Here is a 23,666-nt window from a genome sequence, read left to right as displayed (position 1 = left end):
TTTCTGCTGACTGTGTAGATGTAAATTTGCTGACGCCGGACAACAATCCTGTTGATGACTAATCATTAACGATTGTTAAAGTGCAACTCTCAGCACTACTTCTAAGCTGACGTTCAGTAAATGAGTTTACCTAAGAGAGCTCCAGTGAAAGAAACTCGTCTCTCAGCTGAGCTATTCACTAGTGCTGAACGTCAAATACAGCGATATCTCGACTTACGAACTTATTTCGTTCCGTGACTCGTATGAGGAAATTTTCGTATGTGGAAACAATACTGTGTTAAATGTGTATTGGCACACTTAAATAAAATTTATTATTGAACCGGTACGTAAGCAACGGATCGGTTCTGAGATTCGGTTCGCAAGTAGGTGTTGTAATTAGTGACGTTCGAAGTCGAGCTATCACTGTAATTTGGTAAAAATATACTATAGATTATTTGTGTACTCATTCTTTTAATTTTGGCTTCTTGTTTTCTATACTATGTTTTTTGTATTGATTCCAGATTGGCAAATAAATGCCTTACGACACCGCGTATTCAGTTGCTTTCCACTACGAATTAAAGAATCCCGAAAAAGAATATTGATAATATTGAAGATCAATCATTAGTGTTGAAGGCCAACCATCAATGTCGAAGGCCAGCCATCAATGTTGGAGTTCAATCATTAATGTTTGAGAGATTATTTAAAACATGAATAACTTTCCAAGGAACAGCCTAGGCAACGTCTAACACGCAATATAAAATAAATCGTTCATATGAATAAAACTTATAACTCAGTGGGGGATTTTCCCACCCATGATGGAGTTTAATAAAAAAGCGATATAATAGGATAGCTTGTGCAGTGATACTAATTGTGATTTAAATGACGCTTATTACAACAATTATTGCACAAAAATACCCCTATTCTTTGTTTATGTAAAAAATTCAATCGCATCACATAAACCTTAATGACTGTCTTCAACCATCAAATTATTTTATCAAATTTATATTAATTATTTGAACCTCTGACCGGCCCATTATGTAGGTTTTAGATGACGGTGCGCTAATCATAAGAAATATTCGTTGAAAAATTACTCTTCAAAGACAACACTTCTAATGAATCCAGTGTTTCCAATGTTACAGATGTACAATGAATTTCTAATTTTATTCTAGAATATTAAAAAAATTAAGTCTTCAATTATTTCAAATATATAAAGTTTTTTCACAATTATTTACTCTGCAAATTGATTCATGCATTACCTCCAACTTCACTCAAGTGTGCAAAATTTCAGATCAATTCGACAGATAAAAAAGTGTCAAATATCAATTATAAAATTTGTAGCTGACAAAATGATTTTTTCAGTTCTTTAAATATTGAAAAAAAATGTGTATATAAATTATTTATTTTGTCATTAATTTAATTCATGCATTGTCTTCAACTTTACGCAAGTGTGCAAAATGTCAGATCGATAGGATAAGTAGAAGTGCGCTAAATTTCGATTATAAGATTTGTAGCAGACAGACAGACAAACAACAAAAAGTGAAGTTAAGGAGAAGTGTTGTAAAAAGTGCCACCAACTCCTGCATCGGTCCAAGTTATTTCAAAAGATTAACGAGATAGCAATGAAACGACTGTCGAAAAAAACCAGTGCCGGTATTCGAGAGTTTGTACGGGAACAACAAGCTAAGCGCGGTTCTCAGGAGTTGTTGCCGGAACAAGTTCCCAACTTAGAAAAGATGAGCGCTCAAGTGACAACCATTATAAACAAACTTCAATGAATAACAATGACGCTGACATCAAGCGCTTCTTTACTAACGAGTGATGGTTCTCAATGATAAATGTTAATGTTCAAACAAACACAACAAATACATGTTCAGGACCTGGGGAAAAGTCCCGAACTAGAACACTTGGTTGGAGCCCCGCACTCTCTCAACACACCTTGATATTAATATTCTTAGAACATCGACTGCAATTTCAATGGCTCCAAAATCGTATTTAAACGTTGGCTTTGTTGCCTGAAGAAAGATCCCAGGATTTATAGGGGCTGATTGAGGGGTCCTGGGGCTGAGTCAGGAATCATACCCTGGAATCAGACCCAGGATTTAAAGGAGCTTATTCAAGGGCCCCAGGACTGATTCTTGAATCATCCCCTGGACCCACTCTGAACACGGCCATCAACTCTTGACTCTATTTTGACTCTCTATACAGAGCGATTTAATGCAGCACACTTATTCCCTTTATTGTGAGTTTACCTTTGAGATAGAATTTAGGATGAACGCCGAAAGCTGCATTTATAATGCTTATCTACAGGACAGCATTTTTGAAATCACACTCCATTAATACGAGATATCTTCTCCGCGAGAATCTTATTTAATTTCTGTAATCTTTTATGCTAAACTCAACTCTAGATTGATTTCATGAGGAAAATCAGTAATATATTTTTCTGAAGAATTTCTTCCCATTTATCACATTAAAATATGCGTTGCCTGGCATATACGTATTCATACAAAATGCATTCATTTTGAATTTGAAAACGCTGCGATAACTTCTAAACGCTTTAGGAATTTAAGTATTGTGATCAGAATACACTAATGCACAGTCTTTAATGTTACGCCGCAATCAATCGCTGCATTCGATGCCTTAACTAAGGACTGTTCTGCCCTTAATGTTCCGTCGCAATCAGTCGCTGCAGCTCCAAGATATTTATACTTACTTAGATATATGCATGAATTCTCAATTCATTGCTCTTTGTTGTCAAGGTATCCGGAAAATAATTTGTATATAAAATTAATGGACCGTTTGAATTCTCTTTTGTTCCGAAAAAAATCGACGCCGAATTATTTGAAGTATTCATGGAAATGATGAATGTATCAAAATTGGCTAATTTGACAGTTCCCAAAAATGATTTATCTTATCAATTGCCAGAGGAAAAAGAAACAGTGAATTCGATAATTTTTTGATAAGCGTGAATACTCTACTTAGTGATAAAGAATGATGCTGTCGTCACAATGTAGAAGTTTTTTAATCTATCTAAGAACAAAAGTCGATTCAATAATTTTGATTTATAATTGCAATCAGGTTTAAGTCCCAAGCTATTTCAACGGCTTTATATTCTGTTTCATATAATTTTCTTCGCCTAATCATTAGTTTTTAAGCGCGAGTCGACCAGTCCCTTTCTTGCACATAGTTTCAGGCGAGCATACGTGACTGACGCAGTGCAGTTTCTGATGATTATTTCATATAGCGTCAATGTAGTTGATACCATTGTTTCTTTGTGCAGCTTTTATCCTGATTGGGTTCTTTGTGGCGGCCTCAAATCCTTCAACATTAGACAATGGAAAAGCAAATATTCAGTCTATTCGCGAGCTTTTACAATCAAGTTGAGTCCACATCATGTTTTCCATCTAGTTTAATGGCAATTTGTTCTGTTATTAAATGTAGATCCTCAAATACTAGAATCGATGAGCTCTCTTTGAAGCCAAATCAACAAGTTTCAAGTTTCAGTGTTGCCCTGTGTTTTACTGGGAGATGATCAAATTCTGTATTATAATCTTGTCTCAAAGTTTATCGTTTTGTCAAGATGAATTCCTTAACCTTGAGACATTATCTATTGAAGATACTTGGCTTACTTCGATTCGATGTTTCTGAACTCAGTGCGCATTCGAACGCACTTTGGTGGCTATACGCGCTAATTTTTCACACTTCGACAATGATTCTTCAGATATTCAGTTCTCAAATCAGTGGTCCTCCTGTAAGTTCAATTTTCGATATAAGTACAACTTTAGTGGCAATAATTGATATAATTGGTCTGTTATCAGTAGCTTTGAAAAGCAAGGGCTTGGCAAAAATACTTATATTTTTCGAAAACAATAACAGCCTGAGAAGTGACACTGTCAAGAGAACCAAATTCTTTACTCTCCTATTTATAGACGGCGTTTCATTGGCCTTTGTAGTGACAGTCTTATCAGGACATTGCTTCCACTGGTCTATTAGAGGTAGTTTATACTCGAACCCTTTCCTTAACTACCTCGCAAATGTATTGGAAGGCTTATCGACGGCCGGCGGTATCGCGGCGCTGGCAATGTTTCGTGTGAACTGCCTGAACGTCGTGCGTGTCCTGCGTGGTCGCTGCCACGCTCTATGTACGAATATTACGAGGGAACGACTCGGCGTTGAAAACTACAGGCTTCCCGAGAAATCACTCATTATTGAAGCCCAGAAGTTAGAAAAATATATTATTAAGGTGAGATTAAGTAAAGCTACTAAATCGTAGCTATGAAATTTAACTTTATTTTGTTCGGACTGTGTACTTATTTATCATTCGTGTTCAGAAGAATCATTTCCATCGATTCATCTAAATTTTCAGATTCTCTTTGTAACATGAGTACACAGATGCACTTCCACTCTCAAGGACTTCATTTTTTTCGAATTCTCGAGTCTGTATTTGGTATAAAAAAGCTCATATTCGGAGTTTCTCTTCTTTTGCTAATAATAATGTTAACATTCTACATTAGACATTTTATTGGTAGAAGCAATCTCGGTAATGTCATGTGAGAATGCACGAAACAAAAGTATTTCCAATTCTGGAACCTGAATTAATATCCTATTTCTGAATCTGAGCCACATGAATTGCGAGTAAAAAATATTTAAATAAAACAATATATTTATCTACTGGTTCAGATAGCGAAGAAACAGGACGACTTCCTCTTCACTGTCGGCACGTTCTTGACGGTGCGGGTGGTGGGCAGCGTGCTGCTCATGTCCGTCTTCACAGCCCAGGCGCTCACGGCGCAAAAATGGGAAGTCGCTGCTGGGGCGGCCATCTTCTGCTTGTCGTTGCTGTATATCTACAGCACCGGAGATGCGTATTGTATTAATGTACGTCGATATATAAAAGTATATAAAATTTTGATTCCTGTCCAAAATTTTGATTCCTTACAGCCGCTGGCTCAATAGCGCCCCAAGCTAAGCTCGCCTAGCGGTGTAAATTAGCGACTTTTTGTCCGCTTTAGGTTCTGGTTGTACGAGGGAAATAAGTACCTGATTAGGATTCGGTCTATTCCTTGACAACCTTGGGGCGACTGCGGGGCGCGCGTATTTGGTACCTGATACGTTCGGGGCAGACACGGCCGTATCTGAAAAGTGCGTAAAAAATGCCCCTTAAAATATGTAATTTCGGTTACACCCATAAAGGAGGGAAGGGAGGTGTGTATGAAATTGTGTCATTATTTAGACGACGAGTGTTATTCATTTTAGCGCGAAAATATTAACTTTTATCAACCAGCACAAAACATTCACATATATGTACTGCTAAGCATTATCCCGCAGCAGTCAGATAAATCAGTCGTCAAAGTTTGCCCAAAATATTTGTGAACAACAGCCTAGTGCATCTACATTGCTGAACTTTAATCATTTCCACATAGCGGCGATTAAATATAGTAGCTAATAATTTCATACCTGTGTTTCTATTTATGATCTACCTAAAATAATGAATTGATGGCAGTATTGCTATTCAAGGCGAGACCCGCGTGCATATTTATTGTTGTACTTCCTCGTGCATGCACGCGTAGCATCCAGCGTAATTTGCTAATGACCTGTCATTTCAAGATACGTCACTAGTAATTTCCGTTCAGCTAACGGTTATGCGCGGGTCTTTAAAATTCTGCCTACAGCGGCTGTAAAGAACAATAGAGCAATACTATAAAATATAATAGAATAGAAGTGTCGGCGTTGAAGAAATAGGCCCATGGCCGAAATTGCAATTGGAATTTATTGCCTCTCTAACGTTGCCATATTCTTTGGCAACTTGAGAAATATATCCTGTAATACTTTAATTCTTCGAAAATAACCCAATTAGTAACTACACTTAGATTTCACTCCAGCAAAAAACCTGAAGATACAGTGGAAAAAAGCACATATTTACGGAAAACGAGCAGTTTAGTTACTTACAACAACGCTCTGCATCCTTGTTCATACACATTTTGATGGCAGCGGCTCGATGGTGAAGACTTTTATGTGACGTCGACTATTGGTAATGCTTGACTTTCGGTTCCATTAATTGATTCAGCTATTATGGTGAATTAGAAATTAGAACCTAGGTCACATGAATACGAGCAGCTCAAATAACGCGCTCATGCTAAGATAAACCCCAAGTTGAAAATTTCTATTTTAACTGTGTTCTTGAATGCCGCCATACCAGTGCCGGTTTCCAACGAACATCACTATGACTTTTAAGAAGCCGAATGTAGTGTGTATTAATGTGTTCAAAAAGAAGCGAGGTGCCATGATACGTCGCGATGAGTCATGCACAGCACGCACAACCGGCATTGAACGATCTTAATTCACTAACGAAAGAAATAATAATGTGAACCGCACTACAGTATCACGTTGACATAAACTATCCGAATATTGAAGACCTGGTGTGTATAACCAAAGGTAAATTGTATAATGCCTGTAATCTTGAAAGGCACCGCCATAACTGTATTAAGCAGTGCCATCCCAACATCTCATACCTGAAGGTTTAATAAAAACTTGTGGGCCCTGAATACAAAACCGAACTTTCATCGGTTGTTGGCTGTGCTGATCAACAGTCTAAATATTAATTATTTATGTTATAACAAGGATTTGAAATTATCTAATGGAGCTACAGTGATTGACTTTTTTCTCGGCCTTCAATTAAGCAGCCTCTGTTTTCTAAATATGATAAATTAAAACTAAAGGCATATTTTTGTCGAGAAAACATTTGTGTCATATACACCATGACATTATCTAAATTTTGTAAGGTATCGTAGCATATGACTATGACGTAAAGTATCGTATCAAACTTGCGCATTTACATACATCGACACAACTCTATGAGCTTTATATGGTCATGGTGTGCTCAAATAACAGAATCTAACGAAAAAAACGCGAGAAAACTTGACCAGCTGCTCTTTTCAGTTATATTAAGCAGATTCGGCCCATCGGGTCACGGACTCCCGAAATAAACTTCTAAATATCAACGAAATACTCCAGATGGTCGACTAACGCCCGATTCACCTCAAAAGCGACTCCATAGACTGCGGTGCGACCAAAAATGGGATTTTAATATCGACTGTCAAATCAAACATTCATTTTTTTAAAGCAACTACATCACATTTATACATTGATTTATGTGATCGTATCTCGTTATGTTTAATTATATAATAGTATATTTCAATGTCTGACATTTCTTTAATTTTTTTTAAATAACCTCACAGTAAATTTTGGCAGATGGAGGAGGTAGTGGAGGAACTGCACGTGGCGGCGATCGGCCTAACGGACGTGCAGTTCAGCAGGCAGGTATTGAAAACGAATAGAATAGTTTAATAATTATTATTCTAATTCTAACTGCTTCAATACAGCATTCATTAGCATTCACTATTGTGTAGACACTCATTTAGTGCCCAATTTTTATTTTCAGATTACTTGCGGAGTTCCATGAAAAAGTTGTGGTTTTCTGGCTCAGGTACATTTAAAAACTCATTCTTTTCTAGTTAAAATTACACTATGTGGTTGGAAAGCTAATCGAAAAAATTTTACTAATGAACTAGGCTTTTGTGTATAAGGTGCACAGTTTTATTTGCGACGTCCGTTATATTAGACACCGTTAAATCATTCTAATATGCAGATGTATTCACTTTGAACCTAAAATAGAAGCTTTTAGTGATTTGGATGGATATTCTAACTTGATATTTTAAAAAGAGGATGGAAAATTTTATGTTTTCATTTGTTTTTCCCTATTTTATATGTTTAATTTTTCCATTTGTCAAAGATCGCGAGCATTGTAACCCGACTGGAAAATATGGCGCCGGTGACAATCGGTCGGGCGTACAGCCTGACGCGCGGCTCCCTCATCGCCGTGAGTGTCCAATTCAGTAGCACTCACACTTCACTCACAGAAATGAGCGAGACTTCGTCCAAATAATGATACACTTATTGTCTTTGTGTAGGTAGTCCTGACTTGCACTTACACTTCACTCACAGAAATGAGCGAGACTTCGTCCAAATAATGATACGCTTATTGTCTTTGTGAAGGTAATCCTTACGCAGTTCTGGCCCAGTTTAGCCCATTGCTACGTCTGCTCTTTGCTAGTGTTGTGGGAGAAAAATAATAATAATAATAATGTCAATAAATTTGGTTATTCACTGTATAAAAATAGAACGTAAGTAGAAGAAGATATTTTTATCATTAATCGTGTACTATAATCACCTCAAAAATAAGCTTCTCCTGTAATATGAAAATAACGCTCATGTTTACTCTCTCCAGAGTTAATAGCGTAGCCCGTTATACGTACGTACTCTGATGGTTCGTGCCCCGTTGGACACTCATTCATTTTATTAGACCTTAAAATTTTCTAAATGAATAACGTCGGTAGAAAATTATTTCCATTGCTATCAGTATTATCTAATCATTATTGACGGAAGAAAGTCATTGATTATCAGGTATTTATTTTCAGGTGCTGCATTCCGTGCTGGGTTTCGTAATCATCATCATGCAGATGCAAGATTCCTCTATTAAAGATTCTCGACCTCAAAGAGCATGAAAATGTTCTCGAACATCTACTTTGAAAAGATCAAACGTGCGTAGAAAAAGTTGAATCTGCCAAAGATGAAATAAAACTCTGCGATATAAAGTAGGTATCTACAAAAAATACCTAAAGCTACGATTTCTAAGTAACTTCTCTATAAATAGCTTAGTAATAAATATCTCCAAATGATCAATAAAAAATTATTATTGAGATCAAACCAGGTCGCAATGCATTACAATCACGCAACTTCATCTCAAGATCCACGTTGAATAATATTCAACAGGCACCATGACACCCTTGACAACGTCAAACTCAACAAGACTGCCACTCCTGACTGTCTCTCCCACTGTGCTGGAGGCACTAACCAGCATCATCATGCAGAGCTGGAGGAACCCACCAGCATCATCATGCAGAGCTGGAGGAACCCACCAGCATCGTCAAGCAGAGCTGGAGGAACCCACCAGCATCGTCATGCAGAGCTGGAGGAACCCACCAGCATCGTCATGCAGAGCTGGAGGAACCCACCAGCATCGTCATGCAGTGCTGGAGGAACCCACCAGCATCGTCATGCAGTGCTGGAGGAACCCACCAGCATCGTAATGCAGTGCTGGAGGAACCCACCAGCATCGTCATGCAGTGCTGGAGGAACCCACCAGCATCGTCATCCTGCAGTCTCCCGACATCATCGGAACGACGATATCTGAAGCCCTCAACTCTACGCATTGGACTCCAGCATCCATTTCGCAACTGCTGCATTTTCTGAACTTTGAGGTTGTATCGGAGTTATGTTCACGGTTAAAAATTTTCGTGTTGTATCATTTTTACGTGTATCAAGTACTTAATTCCACCAAAATTTCAGTATTCAATGCTTCTAATAATTTGACAATGAATTTTGTCACACTCGAAACGTCGTTAATAAATTAAAATTACATCCTTAAACCTACATTTTGTTCAATCAACGTCATCTGAAGAATTTTTCAGCACTGTAAATTTACATTTTTAAATTCTCTGGTCATTAATCGCGCGTGTTCAATAAATATATGTATACTTTTCACTTAAATACAAATTTTTAATATTCACCTTGTTTATGTAAAATTTAATAACATTCAATATATACCTTATTCAAGCCCAAACAATAAGTTAGAACTGCTTGCTCACAGTGAGTGCAAACGATGAAATTTCAGTATCAGTTGATAAAGAGTAAAGTTCTGAACATAAATAAACCGACGCTTAAGTTGTGAATTGAGAACAAAATCCATTGTTTTTATTCAACTTTTTAAATTTCTGAGATTTTCTCACCATTTTAAAATTTTTCCTGAATGCGCAAAAATTGTTCAACTCTCTAATTAATGTTAGTACTCATTAATCGACGAAGAAAACTGTGAAAGCCTCCTCACTTTACAATTGAAATTCAATGCATCTTTCAACTGAAGACTATGATTTACTAACAAAATGAACAGAGGAAGTCTAATATTTTTATTTACGGACTCGATCATTCAGGGCTGATTCGCTTCAAAAACGAAATAAATTTGCTGCAGGAAGAAATGAAAAAAAATTACTACATTGTTCCTATGGAATTGGTAGGACGCGGCAGAATTTACTTCTAAATATTTTCTATGAGATATGAGATTTTAAATATGAAATATTTAATTAGGATTTTTGAGAACAATTTTGCCGTGAAAGAACTCAAATTAGCGGCCCTGAAGGCTGCCAAAAGTTCGGTGTGTTCTGCGAGTGTTATTAAAAGTTCTGTGATGACGCCGACAAAGGGGGAAATTACACGAAACTTTCTTGTTAAGAGAAACAGGATGAGCAATACGGAAACAAAAAGTGAATGCGAGGTCAAAATTTAAATTCTTGCTCTGAAAGTGCCACATATGAAATGAATGAAAAAGCATTAAATTTATGAAAATTTGAACTCATTTCTGTTTTATATATAGGATCACGTAACACAGATTTCAAAATAAACTTGTCAAACATATCGTGATTTATGTGTAAACATAAAATGATTCAATTTCATCCTCTGTCTGCTTATAAACTGTTTTTATTTGTTGACACTTTGAAACTTATAAGTTTTCTTAAAAAAGTATGTGAAAAGTAAGCAAAAACAATGCATTTGTTGTACTTTCTTCAAATCCTGTCATGTGGGAAGCTGGATCTAGAACGTGAAAATGTTGTCGGGTCCTTATTTTTTTCCCAATTTGAATTTCTGCAAGCGATGCTCTCAGGAAATGAGAAAATAAATGATCTTATGTATTTATACTGCCGGAAAAATTCTCTCAAATTTTGGACATGACATTTAAACCAAAGGCTCCTCATCTATAAAAGAAGGGTTTGAAGCTCGTCGATATCATGCGGACGGACTTGATTGGGATCGTATAAATGTAATGTTTGACTCGGACAGATTTATCGACCGAAAAACTCTCTCGTAAAAATTGTTTTCTGATTTGGGATCATTATACCGATTGATTCACACGGCATAATTACATACTGAAATTTCTTGAGCTCATGCGAATTTCACGACACTGGGTTGCTTATATTTTCTTCTCAATGACGGTTTCTATACAAGATCAGGCTCTTGAATAATTTAATGATAATATTGATTAAAATAATAGTATTATTTATTAAAAATACAATATTTTTCAACACAATAAATTGGATGACATTATAAACCAATATACAATCCAATCTAGCACAATGGAAACAAAGTTATTATATTACTCGTATCTGAACTAAAGTTCGAGCTTCAAGAAGATAACCATGAAGTTAACTGAAGGTCCTACCAGAAAGGTACATTCAGAGAAATGAGTGAGATCTTGTCGAAATAACGATGCACTATCCATCCATGTTTGGGTCATCGTGACCCAGTTAAGGGAAAGTGCTTATCAGATCTACTTCTGCTCTCTGCTTGTGTAACTATTATATATATTATATTATAATACTAACTTTGTTCGTGTAAAAAGTGTGAACATTTTCACATTAGGACCAGTTCATTATTTTGAGTTTTGCGACTGTAAAGTTGTTATAACAAAATCAACAAAGTGTGAAATTTCAAATCGCCACTTTTACAACTATACAATTACAATCCTAAATGTCGTGTAAACGAGACTGCACAGAAATTTTCGTTTAGATCACTTCCAAAATATTCTGCATTTCCTTGCAATAACTTTGAAATTTTTCATAATGTTATTAATTGGCGATCTTATATGTTAAAATAACTCCAACCAATAATTATCATCCATAATAATGCACAATCTTGCCATCAAAATACTATTTGCCAATTTCCTCAAAGTGGTAGTCTGTTTGGCTTTGCAATTTACGGCGTAATTTCACCGTTAAAACAGTTACGGGTCCTCGCTTGCGGTGGAGCCTGAGCGTTTGATCTCTGATTGCTCATCAGCTTCTAATTATTTGCATTATTGGTACACATTATTGCAGGTCATCTCAACGAACGGCAGTACATTATTGCAGGTCATCTCAACGAACGGCAATACATTTTTGCAGGTCATCTCAACGAACGCGATGAAATATGACATGTCATCAGTGCTTTGATGCAATTAAATTTATATTTGTTGGCTTTGGCTAGCCTGTATTTGAGAAATTCGATTTTATTATCCCATCTTCATGGATCAAACAATGCGAACTTCAATCACTAATGCAAATAATCAACAGGTGAACCGAGGCTCTTTCGCTGTGTGCGCGTCAACAATAAAAGACCTCATTTATCCAGTGTCACTGTGGCGCCCCCAAGAGAACAACTGAAGAAAATGCGCTCGCTCAAGGCAATAGAATATTTGATGAAAGTTTTAGGCTTGCTTCGCTTCGACTGTTATAAAAAGCAAGTGAAGCCAAGCATCCCGTGGACGTTGTACGGAATTTTCGTTCACGCTGCGACTTGTTTCGGTTTGTGGTGTGAGCCTCAAAACGAACTTGATTCCACGGTGGGAGGTCAAATCCTGAAATTCGCAGACGTTTGCACCTTTTTAAGCGTCAGTTTCCTGTTCATAAGCTCAGGCGGCTTGGCTGTAACAATGAATTTCTTGAGCAAATATGGTCTCCGACAGGAAGGTGGAACAAATGCAAAGTTTCCCGCTGTTGACAGATACTCATATGTTTTCATTGCTGCATTTTCTGCTTCATGGGTTCAATACATGGTTATGGTATTTACAGACTCAAATGAAGCCAGTAGCATCAAACTTCTACAGGATATTTCGATTGTCGGATGCGGTGCCTCGTTGGTATTTTTCCGTGCATCGTGTCGCAGCATTTTTGGAATCACCGACAAAAAATGCTGTTGCCTCCTGAGAAGAACGTCAGAGAAATCTACAAGAAAGGAGGCAGTAGAAATTTGCAGAAATTTGCTGCATGAAGCTGTGAATTTCGAACGATTCCTCCTAGAGGTAAGTTTATAACTATAGGGAACTGAAATAATTGGTTTATTGAGCGTTTTCATTCGTAAACGTTTGAAATTTGCATATTTTTGGTCGTTATCATTCAGAATATGCGGTGAATATAAGATAAGAATTCACGACATTCAGATTTATACTGGATGGCCACAAAAACTTCTTCACGGAACAAGATATAACTTCTTAGTCAGAAGTTATAGTGGAAGATTAATGGCATTCAAAATTGCCCTCTGAACACCATAAGATTTCTTGTTAGCTTAGTATTCGCACGGGAAAACAATTTCAGAAACAAATAAAATATGCAGTTTTGTTTTTTTGTCGAATCATACTGCCCTATTTTTTCTCAGCATCTCTTTTGGAGTTCTTATTATTATTCGCATGAATATCTTTGAGTTTTACTTCCATTTAATATAGCTGCAAATTTACTATGAAATTTTTTCATTAAGATTGAATTCGAAAAAATCAATGATTTTTTTAACTTGCGGATTATTTGAAGCGAACATATGAATGTGAATAATTGAATTAATTTTTAAACCTTTTTCCTTAATTTGAAGGCTGGAAAGGTTAAGGACGCGCTAACTCGGAGCTACACCTTAATGTCTACCAATATTGCAGTACCTAAAATTGCAGAAATAAAATTGCGCTCGGACTGGGCTCGCCCGTGTAGTATGACACATCTCTGAACCAGTGCACACCGCACTTGTTCTCCTCATGTTGTCGTTGCCATTCGACGCTACCTGCAACATAAAATACGCATTAGGTTTAGAGATTTAACTTCAAATTGCCAATTGTCGCCGAATCTATCAAGACACTGTCATATCAATATCAGGTTAATCATTCTAGTTTTTATACACCGCGTCACAAGGAAACAAGGAATACACGAGATAATTAAAGAATTTCAGTAACGGTTGAGGTAGCTGTTTCAGATTTGAAAGTAGATCAGCGAAAGATATCCTCTGATGAGGGCAAGACTAACGTTTTTAATCGGTTCTTCAGAGGCATGTTCACAGATGCGGCCTTCCAGCTATTGAGGAGCGCCCAGTCGGCTCTAAGTTAACAGGTTTTGAAGAACACGAAGAAGACGTTACTAAGCGCCTGGTCGCTATGAATCCCAACAAGTCATATGGAGCTGACGGCTTCCACTCCAGATTACTCACAGAATTAGCAACCGTCCTGGCCGGCCCTTTAATAATATTTTTTCAGAGAAAAATGAACGAAGAGACTTCGCCAGCCGATTGGAAAGAAGCTCGAGTGAAACAATTGTTCAAAGAAGGTAACATGAGTAGCCCCGGTAACTATCGCCCAGTTAGTCTTACAAGCGTTGTTAGTACGATAATGGAATCCGTTGAGTGATTGCATTATTGATCACTCGACTATTAACCATCTCCTATCAGATTGTAAACATGTCTTTATTGCTTGCAGATTCTACACCACTAATCTCCTGTCTACCTTAAATAATTGGACTCGCTTGCTGGACGACAGGAAGCCCGTGGATGCAGTGTACCCCGATTTGGTCAAGGCCTATGACAGTGCTCCGCGAGTAAAGTAAAGGTTAGTAGTCTGAGCCGATACGTGGCAGCTGCTTTTTAATGTTGACAAGTGTTGAGTACTTCACCTCGGCAGGAACAATGAACGACAAGATCACAGTATGAAAAAAATGGTTGCAAGGAGAGAGGAATGATTGAAAAGTCTACCGTGTAAAAGATTTGGGAATTCATGTCGAAAAGGGGCCGAAATTCACATTGAAACTTCTAACCATATTGAAACGCAAATTATAAATAAATACTGATCAGACGCTCTAACGAGTTTCTAGATGCAGAAGCTATGAACCCTATATTTGTCGCTTTCGTGCGCCCGCACCTAGAACTTGGAAACGTTTGGTCACCGATGCTTGAAATTGACAAAATTTAGTATTGTGTTCAAAGCCGTGCAACAAGATAATTCCAGGCTTAAAGAGCAAGTCTTATGAAGAAAGATTAAAGATTATAAAGCTTCCAAGCCTCTGTTATCGACGTCTGTGTAGTGACGTCATTGAAGTATACAAGTATACCCACGGTTTGTACAAGGTCCCAAAGAATTAGTGGAATTTGAAACAAGAACCAACACCAGGGGCCACGGTTATACGCTGAAACAACTGAGGTGCAATTCATTCACGCGACATTCCTTCTTGCTTAGAGTCATGGTCATGTGGAACAGCCTCCCTGATGAGATTATTGACGCTCCGAGTATGAACGTGTTCAAGAATAAACTAGACAAAGCTATGCAAAATTATATGTTCAGCCTTGAAATGCCTAGCACCCTACCGAACTAGTAAAAATCCAGTGATGATGTAAACTAACGTCAGTTGAAAAATCTTGTCAAAAGGCCACTTTTTAGCTCTGTGAACAAGTCACGATAGGTACAGAAATCGGCTACAGACCTAAACAGGCCTATTTCTCCAACGCCGAAGATGCTAAGCTATGCTTCCAAATATGTAGGATTTGGATGCCGTACATAAAACTTTATAAAATATCACCTGCTCCACCTTCTCGCTTCCTTTTCTTAAAACATACATGGAAACTCAGTTTCCGAGAATTTAAAGAGAAAAGTCAGGAATTTGCTACAAGTGAAGCTGAAAATTCAAGCATGAATGAGACAGGGGAAGATAAATTCTCACCAGGAGGATGAGGCAGAAACTCGAAGCACCAAATCGAGTCGCTTGTTATGGCTCCGAACACAGGCGTTGTGGGGTATATCGTCTTGAACATCTTTATCTGAAAACCAAGCCCATTTTGGTCATCCTACAGATGAGCAATCAGTAGAAAGCTATTCCTGCATCAGGCATATTGGTCATGCTACGGAGAGCGATCAACAGTAAATTATGCTTGCAATAGCCAGTTTGGTCGTCTTACGGAGATCAATCAATAACAAATTGGACCTGCAGCTGTGATACTCAATGAGATATAGAGTGCACGAGTAAAAGTATTTTGCCGCAAACGCAACATCGAAAGGGTGTTGCGTCTGCACACCCAAACAAGCTCACAATTAAAACACGCATGAACCACAAAACGACGAATCGGAACCACAACATGAATGAACCATAAAACTCAAGAGAAGCGTTCGCTGAATATTGAATAGTTAAGTCATGAAATGTTTCATGGTAAGAAGTTATTAATGAAAAACGCTCAAAACCGTCCCCTATTACCCCGTTTGACGGTACTCGTATGAATATTAACAACATCAAGAACACATTTCCTGACCTCATCCTCATAGCGTTTTTCATCTAGATTTCGTCCAGCGGGTGTGAAGACGAAGGCGATGCTGGCTTTGCATGGATCATAGAACATCAGAAACTGCAAAAGACACTCTAATAAAGAACAGACAACAGCAAAATATCACATTTTCCTGACAGTCATCCAGCACATCGACACCGAGCGACTGACCTCACTTGTCCCTTCAAATCTAAATTCCGTGTTCACATGCCTGGTTTCGATAAGAAATGACATAAGCTAAACTGGATTATCTCTTCATAAATATTTTTCGACATGGATATAATAACCCCCTTAGTGCGCATAAGCTTTTAATTTCCATGTAATCTGACATTGACAATGTCAGTTGGAGTAAGGAATCCTGATGATGAGCCTAACCTGTTAAGAATTTGTTCTACGCAAAGCAACACCTGCGTTGGGTCTACATCATACAAAACGATTGGAACTTTTCATCCGATAATTGTTGAGTGCATCAGAATCATCTCAAAGGCAGAAGTTTTCAAGTAACTTATATTGTGTTGATAAATAATTATTTGAGTGTCGCAAATTAATTATTGTTGAGTACTAGAAGAGTATTAACGTTTTAGATAGAGTTGAAATAGAAATCATAGGTTGGCGGGTGGAACAGATTATTAAGTTAGTGGACTTGAGACGAATATCTAAAGTGAAATACGTGACATGACGGATTTCTATACAAATGTTAGTTTTTAAATTTGAACATTCACGCTGCCATGATGCCACGGTGATTATATAATCCCTGCTTGCAAATATCAAGGGACGATTAGTGAGCCTCCACCCTAGCAGGCCGGACAAGAGACGCGAGTCTGTACGGCTACTCCATTCCAGACAATTGAAGTTAAAACCATGTTAGTTACTAGTTCAATCCGTTTAAAAATATATTCAAGGGTATTTTAACGTCAGATGGTATTTTAACGTATTTTTTATGGTAGTTTAACGTCAGAAACAGGCCATGGGCCTATTTCTTCAGTGCCGACACTTCTATTCTATTCAGATGATTGGAAGGACAGATCGTCTAATGCATGAACAATATTCGTTACCTTAGACATGGCATCACGAGTCGTGTTCTCTAACTTCTTTTCGTCCGTGGTGATGATCACGCTTGCGGCGGTCACGTTATCACCACATACCGCCATGCCGATGCTTTCTGAATGAGCAAATATAATTAATTAAAGATGACAATTGTGCACACGAAATAAAAAAAAGAAGAAATATGTACCCCTGCATCTGGGTAGATTAAAATATATCTCTATATTTATAGAGATATATTTTCGCCACTCTATATATAGAGTGGCGAATTTTTCTGGCGAAATAGTCATAAGATATCAAGAGAACGAGAGATTAGAATAGAACAGAATAGCGGTTTCACCGTTTATTAGGCCGTAGGCCTGTCGCCGATTCTTAACATCGCCTAATATCCACAGCTTGCTGCGGTCTCGAACGCGCAACTCGCCGCTTCAATTTTGCTTTGCTTAACTGCCCGGCCTCTTTGCCGATTCTGACCAGAAACTGGCACACAGAGCTGGGATCGAACCCGCGCCTCTCTACTTCAATCGTGGTACTCTGAACTTTAACCACTGGGCCACCCTGCCCATAACCACTGGGCCACCCTGCCCATAACCACTGGGCCAAAAGGAGTATCTTAGAAGGATAAAGTAGATACAAAACTGCCGTAGAAAAATATCATGCAATACTGTACGACATCCTGATATAATATGATACGCTACCATGATACATTATGCTAGGACACGTTAATATGTTATGATAAAATAACACTATACATTATCGTGTCCTGTAAAGATACGACAATTTATGCAAATACGTATCAAATAATGATACGACAAATTTGAGCGCCAACCCTAGTAGGCTTTGAGCTGAATAGTAGGCTTTGAGCTGAATTTTATAATAATAAAACAATACGATTTTTAATTTCTAAATATTCCGTCGCACAATAAAAACTGGCACATTTATTACATTAGATCGACACGTAAATTAGAAACAGAGGTTTAAGTTGGAAGTACGAATTACGGTTGTAATTTAAATTCAGAAAGATCGTACTATTCTTTCTTTAGATCGTACTATCAAAGCATAGTTTTAAAGAATCGTGGCCGACAGAATCAAGCAACTTCGCTTATAAGGGGTAAAAGACAGATATTTCAGCTGAATCTTCAGAACCATAATTTCTATGTTTTTAGATTTAAATTAGAGGGCAGGTAGCACCTAATTCAACCAGGAGCACGCCACCAGTGTCGTTCTAGTTCGTTTTGATTTGTACTTCCTATAAAGTTTATTGAACTTCTGCATGGCTCTCGCAAGCACGAGGACAGACTATCTAGCTACGACACACACGCATCTGCAGGTACGCAGTGCAACCTTGCAGCCTTTAAATACACGATTATTGACATCCTTTCAATTTTTAACACAGACATTCAGTTAAAAAACAGCAGTCCATGAAAATAAAATCCATAAAAAGCAAAATTTGGATTAATAACTTACTGTCAGTACTGCCTCTCGTCAGCCCCGATCTTGAGTAAGGATATACATCATCGCCTCCCACTACAGCCACGTTGCCGTTATTTCTGCTCAGTGAAATAACTGTGCGTAGAGTGCATGAAACATTGAGCAATGTGGAGTCCATTAATAGCTGTGGGCACAGTGCACGAGTCGTGCGCATTGATTGGATATTCAATTTGCTAGAAGTGAGGAGCACTGAGTCATGCTCACCGGATTAGCTCCCACACGAAATGCCCTTCAGGCAAAGAAGAGGTTGTGTTGAAGAACAGCAAGGCTCTGAGATCTTCAAATAGCAGGCGTCCGGGCCGCGTTAAGTGAAAGTCCTGTATCAAGGAAAAACATGCAATATTCTTGAACTACCATATAAATATCCATGTCAACTGATTTTATGTTCAAGCATTTCCCATTAATACTGAGTAAACCAGACCATGATGATACAAGTTCTTGAAAATGAAACAAATAAAAATAATTGTTATTCAAAATAATCAAGTAGTCTCTGCAGGGCTTTCTGGCATGATGATTAAACTGGCAAAAGATCTTAACTGACTTGACAGTGTCAATGTCACTTACCCTTTTGGGGATTTTCACAGGACGAAAAGTGACACCAGGCGCGTTTTGGAAACCAATTATGGCTAATTGGGCTTTCAGAGTTTTCATGTTTCTGCAGAGAGTACAACTTGATCCTGCCTTCTTGTGCTGAGCTTGCTGTAAGGATGGCAACAAACTTGTATCCAAATCGAACCATTTTGAAGACAGTGGCGCAAAGGAGTCTGTCAAGGCAGCAGATGCTTGGTTCAAGCATTGATTAATTCTTGCTGCAAATCTTCGAACTTTTGCAAGAGGACGCTTCATTTCATGCGGAGTTTCAGCTTCACGGTTGGCAACTAGACTGCTATTAATATTACAAGCATCAGTGTTAGCCGTTTCATGGAGTAGCTCAGTGTCTGATGGAAGTATTAAGTTTGGGCACTCGAGAGATCCACAAAGTGACAGGTTTTGTTCTACACTTTGGTCCACTACATCTGTAGAAATGATGCCCCGTAGACATGGCAGTTCTATAATAGGGCATATTGGCGGCAGAAGTTTACAATGTGCCAGCATTTTTTCTGTAGGAAAGTTTATGGTTAATATGAAGTCATCACAATAAAACCTATCAAGCAATTTTCAATCAAATATGTTCATTTTAACAAAATATATAAATAAAATTTATAAGGCATCACAAACTTGGAATGTATCAAAATCAATTGTATAAAAAATTGCATGAGAAGTCAATTAATTTTGGCAAAGACAATTGCAAAAAGTTACCATTAACAGATTTTCAGCCTTTCCTTGCTAAAAAAATAAAAAATATATACTAAAACTCCACTCAGCCAATCAAAGTACACATAAAATACATTCACAAAATACCTGCAATATGGAATGTCTTGGCAAATACTCATCTTGTCATTTGTCAAAGCAACAGAATCTTTCTGTAGCATAAATGATCCCTAATAATTCAAGTTCCCACAAAGCATCAGTATCATGACAAAAACATTAATAAAAATTTGTATTTACCAGCATCAAGTTTGCACACGCAATTCAGCACCAGACAGAAGCTGGGTACTGATCGCCATTGACTCATGATCGCCCTTGACCTAAGCCGATTCTCCATTTTGATGCAATCTGTCCCAGGCTGCAAGTAATGTATATAATACATAAATACTTCCTTTGACAGGTTGGACAAAGAGAGATAGATCAAGGAAGCATATTGATGAAAAATACTGTACGCTTCAATACAAACATTTCTTTTCCCATAACTAGAATTTCATGAATGTACGGTATAACTCACAAGTTTGGTGAATTCCAAAGCTCAAGTAGTTTGTATCAATTAATGGATACAGTGTGAGATTCTAAAAAAATAATTTTCAGTTTTCCTCATAACTCTTTTAGAAATAGACTTAGCATCTTGAAATTTGTATCAAATCTTGAGGCTTCTACTATTATCAATGCTCAAAAATTTGCAGGTTTGTATTACCAGTTGTTTGCAACTATGTAGCACAAATTATGCAAACTTAAAAATAACATATGTTGAATTAAGTCATCTCTAGCAAGCGCCCTGACAGGGATGAAATTCACTTGCCAGCGATCACAACAATGAGTTGTTTTTCATTCATTAACATGTTAAATTAATACCATACCAAAGTTTAAATTAATTTTAAACATAAAGTTCAGCTAGGGCAAATACAAATTTGCTACAAAAAAATTGTTTAGTTTATTTCTCAAGCAATGATGAAAAAATTGCAAGAACAGCACCCGAGAATTTAGACAAAATCAGTAAACTCTCCAAATAGATTTTGACACAGAGATATGTGGTGGTGACTTTTTCATTTAATGTCATTGTAATAGGTTCAGAATGACTGTAGAGCAAGTTAAGGTACCTAGTAGCATATCTATATAAAATAAGCAAGTTATGGTACCTAGTAATATGTGTAACAATTTTTAATGGGTGGGTTTTTTGTAACTCAAATTGACTAAGTTGTTTTCAGAGTCGGGCACTACATGGAAAATATCTTGTAGTAATTCAGTGTTAATTTCAAAATACAAAATGAATTGAGTTCATACAATTGAACTCGATTAATTATGGTTTTATGTTAAATATGATTTCATGCAATGTTTCAGGAAAAGTTTATCTGCAGGAAAATTTACAAATTAATCACCTTGCAAGGTGGAGAAGGTATGGATATGAAATGCAAGTTTTTTCGCCGCCGAAGTTCGTTGATGCCAACAGAACGCCATAAGCGGCACACTTGTTGGAGGCGGGTCACTTCTCTTGCAGACAACACACCCAGAATGCCCTGGAAGTAGCGATGTCATTTCATGTTCTAAAATTGGTAGTATGGAAGCAAGCACTGGTTTATGCCTAAATGTCACAGCATGGAATAAAATAGACAAGTTGATACTTATTTTATCAACATTCAGTTATAAGATTAGCAGCATAGTAAACCTTATTAATAAATAGTTAAACACAATTCAACAATTTACTAGATAAATTATGTTACCAGCTGTTTCAAATCCTTCTGCCAAAAAACACATCCCTATTCCAAGCAGGAATAAAATCTATGTAAGATATAGGTTGTTATAGTAACAAGTAATTTAACCAACATGCTGCATAGAACACACAACACAAAAATAGTAACATAGATATATAACCTACCTGAGCAATTTCAACATTGGTGCTCATGAGAACCCCAACTTTAGTTGAAAGAGATTGTAGATCAGATTCCAGCTCCAATTCCAGACCCAGAGCAGCAGCAGTAGTGAACTTTTGTGGGTCTGCCATATTGATATTATCATAAACAATTAATATAAACTTTAGGGCAGAGGATGACAAATATGTTTTGCAACTAATAAATGAAGCCTTTTACTGGATCAACTATTTATTGTCTATTCATTGCACAGTTTGCAGACAAGTTTGTAATCTGACTGAAAAGAAAAACAAGGATTCACAGAGAGAAATGGGTGGGTCTGGATGACCCACTAAGATGAGTCAACTGCATCCAAACAGCCATGCACGTTTTTTACTCACTTGCCCCATTTGTGAGTCAAACTGACCTATTACTGGAGTAGGCAAGTGCCACAACTTGCCTGTTGCTTTGCATATTAGAGCTAAAGCCCTAGAGCATTCTACATCCCACTAAAGAGTAGAGGAGCAACAGTGTATTTGTTCAGAGCATCAGGGCACTGAAAAAAGGCATCGTTCAACATGGAATTTAAGAAATAATTATGGGCATTCTTAGCATCTGCAAGATCATACCCAGACAGAACCAGTTTCTCATCAAGGAGTTGCAAATAACCTGGCTAGTTAGCTTGGCAAAGTTTCCACCCAACAGGTGTTTTTTCTGGAGACTTAACTATTTTAATGCCAATTTTGCAGCAAATGACTAAATGATTCCCTGATCTGGTCCTTATGTCAAGATGGCTTGGGTAGACAGATTTGAAGTCAGAATGGCCAGATCCAAACAAGATGGAGTACTGCATTGATTGTCTTATGTACGTATGTGGGGAAAGATACCATAATTTAAGAGACATGTGAGAGAGACCTATATAGCTGCTTCTATAACATAACATACATAACATATTGATCTCGGCACTGAAGTGTAGCCCTGATGTGGCCTGTCGCCGATTCTTTTCCTTTTTTCCTTTTCTTCCAGTAACATTAGACCTGCTTCTAGCATACCACAGAGGAGAATGAGCATTGAAATCTCCAACAGCCTTGTTTATCACCAATTTGGGATAGATACAAATTGACTTCATAAGCTATATTATTACCTGTCTTATAAAGGTTACCAATAGCAATCCATCCTAGTGCTGTGTTGATCTTTAAAGACTGAAATTCAAGATTGGAACCTCCTGGAAATACCGGAATATCAAACTGTTGCTGTTGAAGATCTCTCCGAACTAAAATTGCCATGCCACCCCTTAAGGCATTTTCTCAGTGTGACCACACTGCATAATAACCAACATAAGAGGGCCAACCAATGCGCACTCTTATAACCGAGAAAAAAACAACCAATGTGCACTCTTACCAAGTCTTACAGAAACATATAACATCAGGCTTTTCCCTATATAAAGCTTAATTTTTGTCGGTTTCCCATGCAAGCCTTGACAGTTATTTGCACAATTTCCAAGCCTATCTTCTTTCATGAGGAAAGGTCAGATGCTGAGACTTCAGTGCATAGCTCATCAGGGTTGGCAGTGATTGAATGAGTAAAATATGTGATTTAATCGTTTAATTTTTTCTATAAAAAATCATGATTTTTTCAATTTTTCTGATTCTTTTTATATATTTAACACTTTGACTGCGACATGCGCCATATATGGTACACACGTGCATGTCCCAAACTGCAACATGCGCCATATATGGTGCACGCTTAAAAAATTTAGTTTTTAAAAAAAAGCTCTTTAAAATATCAGCA

General features: G+C 37.4%; 1 protein-coding gene and 1 long non-coding RNA gene across 2 annotated transcripts; one reads left to right on the top strand and one right to left on the bottom strand.

Moving 5' to 3' along the window:
* Window positions 1-7,233: 7,233 nt before the first annotated feature.
* LOC125178422 lies at window positions 7,234-8,481 on the top strand. The gene is made up of 3 exons (XR_007156889.1): window positions 7,234-7,296; window positions 7,769-7,855; window positions 8,454-8,481. It is a non-coding gene; the product is annotated as an uncharacterized LOC125178422 (long non-coding RNA).
* A 2,720-nt stretch (window positions 8,482-11,201) lies between these two features.
* On the bottom strand, window positions 11,202-22,174 carry LOC108670472. Its single transcript, XM_018157951.2, has 11 exons — window positions 21,905-22,174; window positions 21,408-21,545; window positions 20,266-20,383; window positions 19,282-19,817; window positions 18,922-19,034; window positions 18,694-18,776; window positions 17,238-17,344; window positions 16,171-16,263; window positions 15,588-15,684; window positions 13,550-13,668; window positions 11,202-12,826 (listed from the first exon to the last, which is right to left on the bottom strand). The coding sequence occupies exons 1-10, from the start codon at window positions 22,028-22,030 to the stop codon at window positions 13,550-13,552; spliced, it is 1,530 nt and encodes a 509-aa protein (XP_018013440.1). The 5' UTR covers window positions 22,031-22,174; the 3' UTR covers window positions 11,202-12,826.
* Between the last annotated feature and the right edge of the window lie 1,492 nt (window positions 22,175-23,666).

Source organism: Hyalella azteca, unplaced genomic scaffold (genome assembly GCF_000764305.2).
Source record: "Hyalella azteca isolate HAZT.00-mixed unplaced genomic scaffold, Hazt_2.0.2 contig1310, whole genome shotgun sequence".
In the NCBI taxonomy this organism is placed as follows: Eukaryota; Metazoa; Arthropoda; class Malacostraca; order Amphipoda; family Hyalellidae; genus Hyalella; species Hyalella azteca.
The sequence above is the reverse complement of the archived record's forward strand: the minus strand, read 5'-3'. Positions and strand labels throughout refer to the sequence as shown.

What these genes read in the sequence shown, in the direction of transcription:
- LOC108670472 (XM_018157951.2), bottom strand. Translation starts at nt 22,030, where the DNA reads ATGGCAGACCCACAAAAGTTCACTACTGCTGCTGCTCTGGGTCTGGAA. An exon ending in CGTGTGCAAACTTGATGCTG is followed by an intron (nt 19,818 to 20,265) that starts GTAAATACAAAT and finishes ACTTTCCTACAG; the next exon opens with AAAAAATGCTGGCACATTGT. An exon ending in AAAAACGCTATGAGGATGAG is followed by an intron (nt 15,685 to 16,170) that starts GTCAGGAAATGT and finishes CTTGGTTTTCAG; the next exon opens with ATAAAGATGTTCAAGACGAT.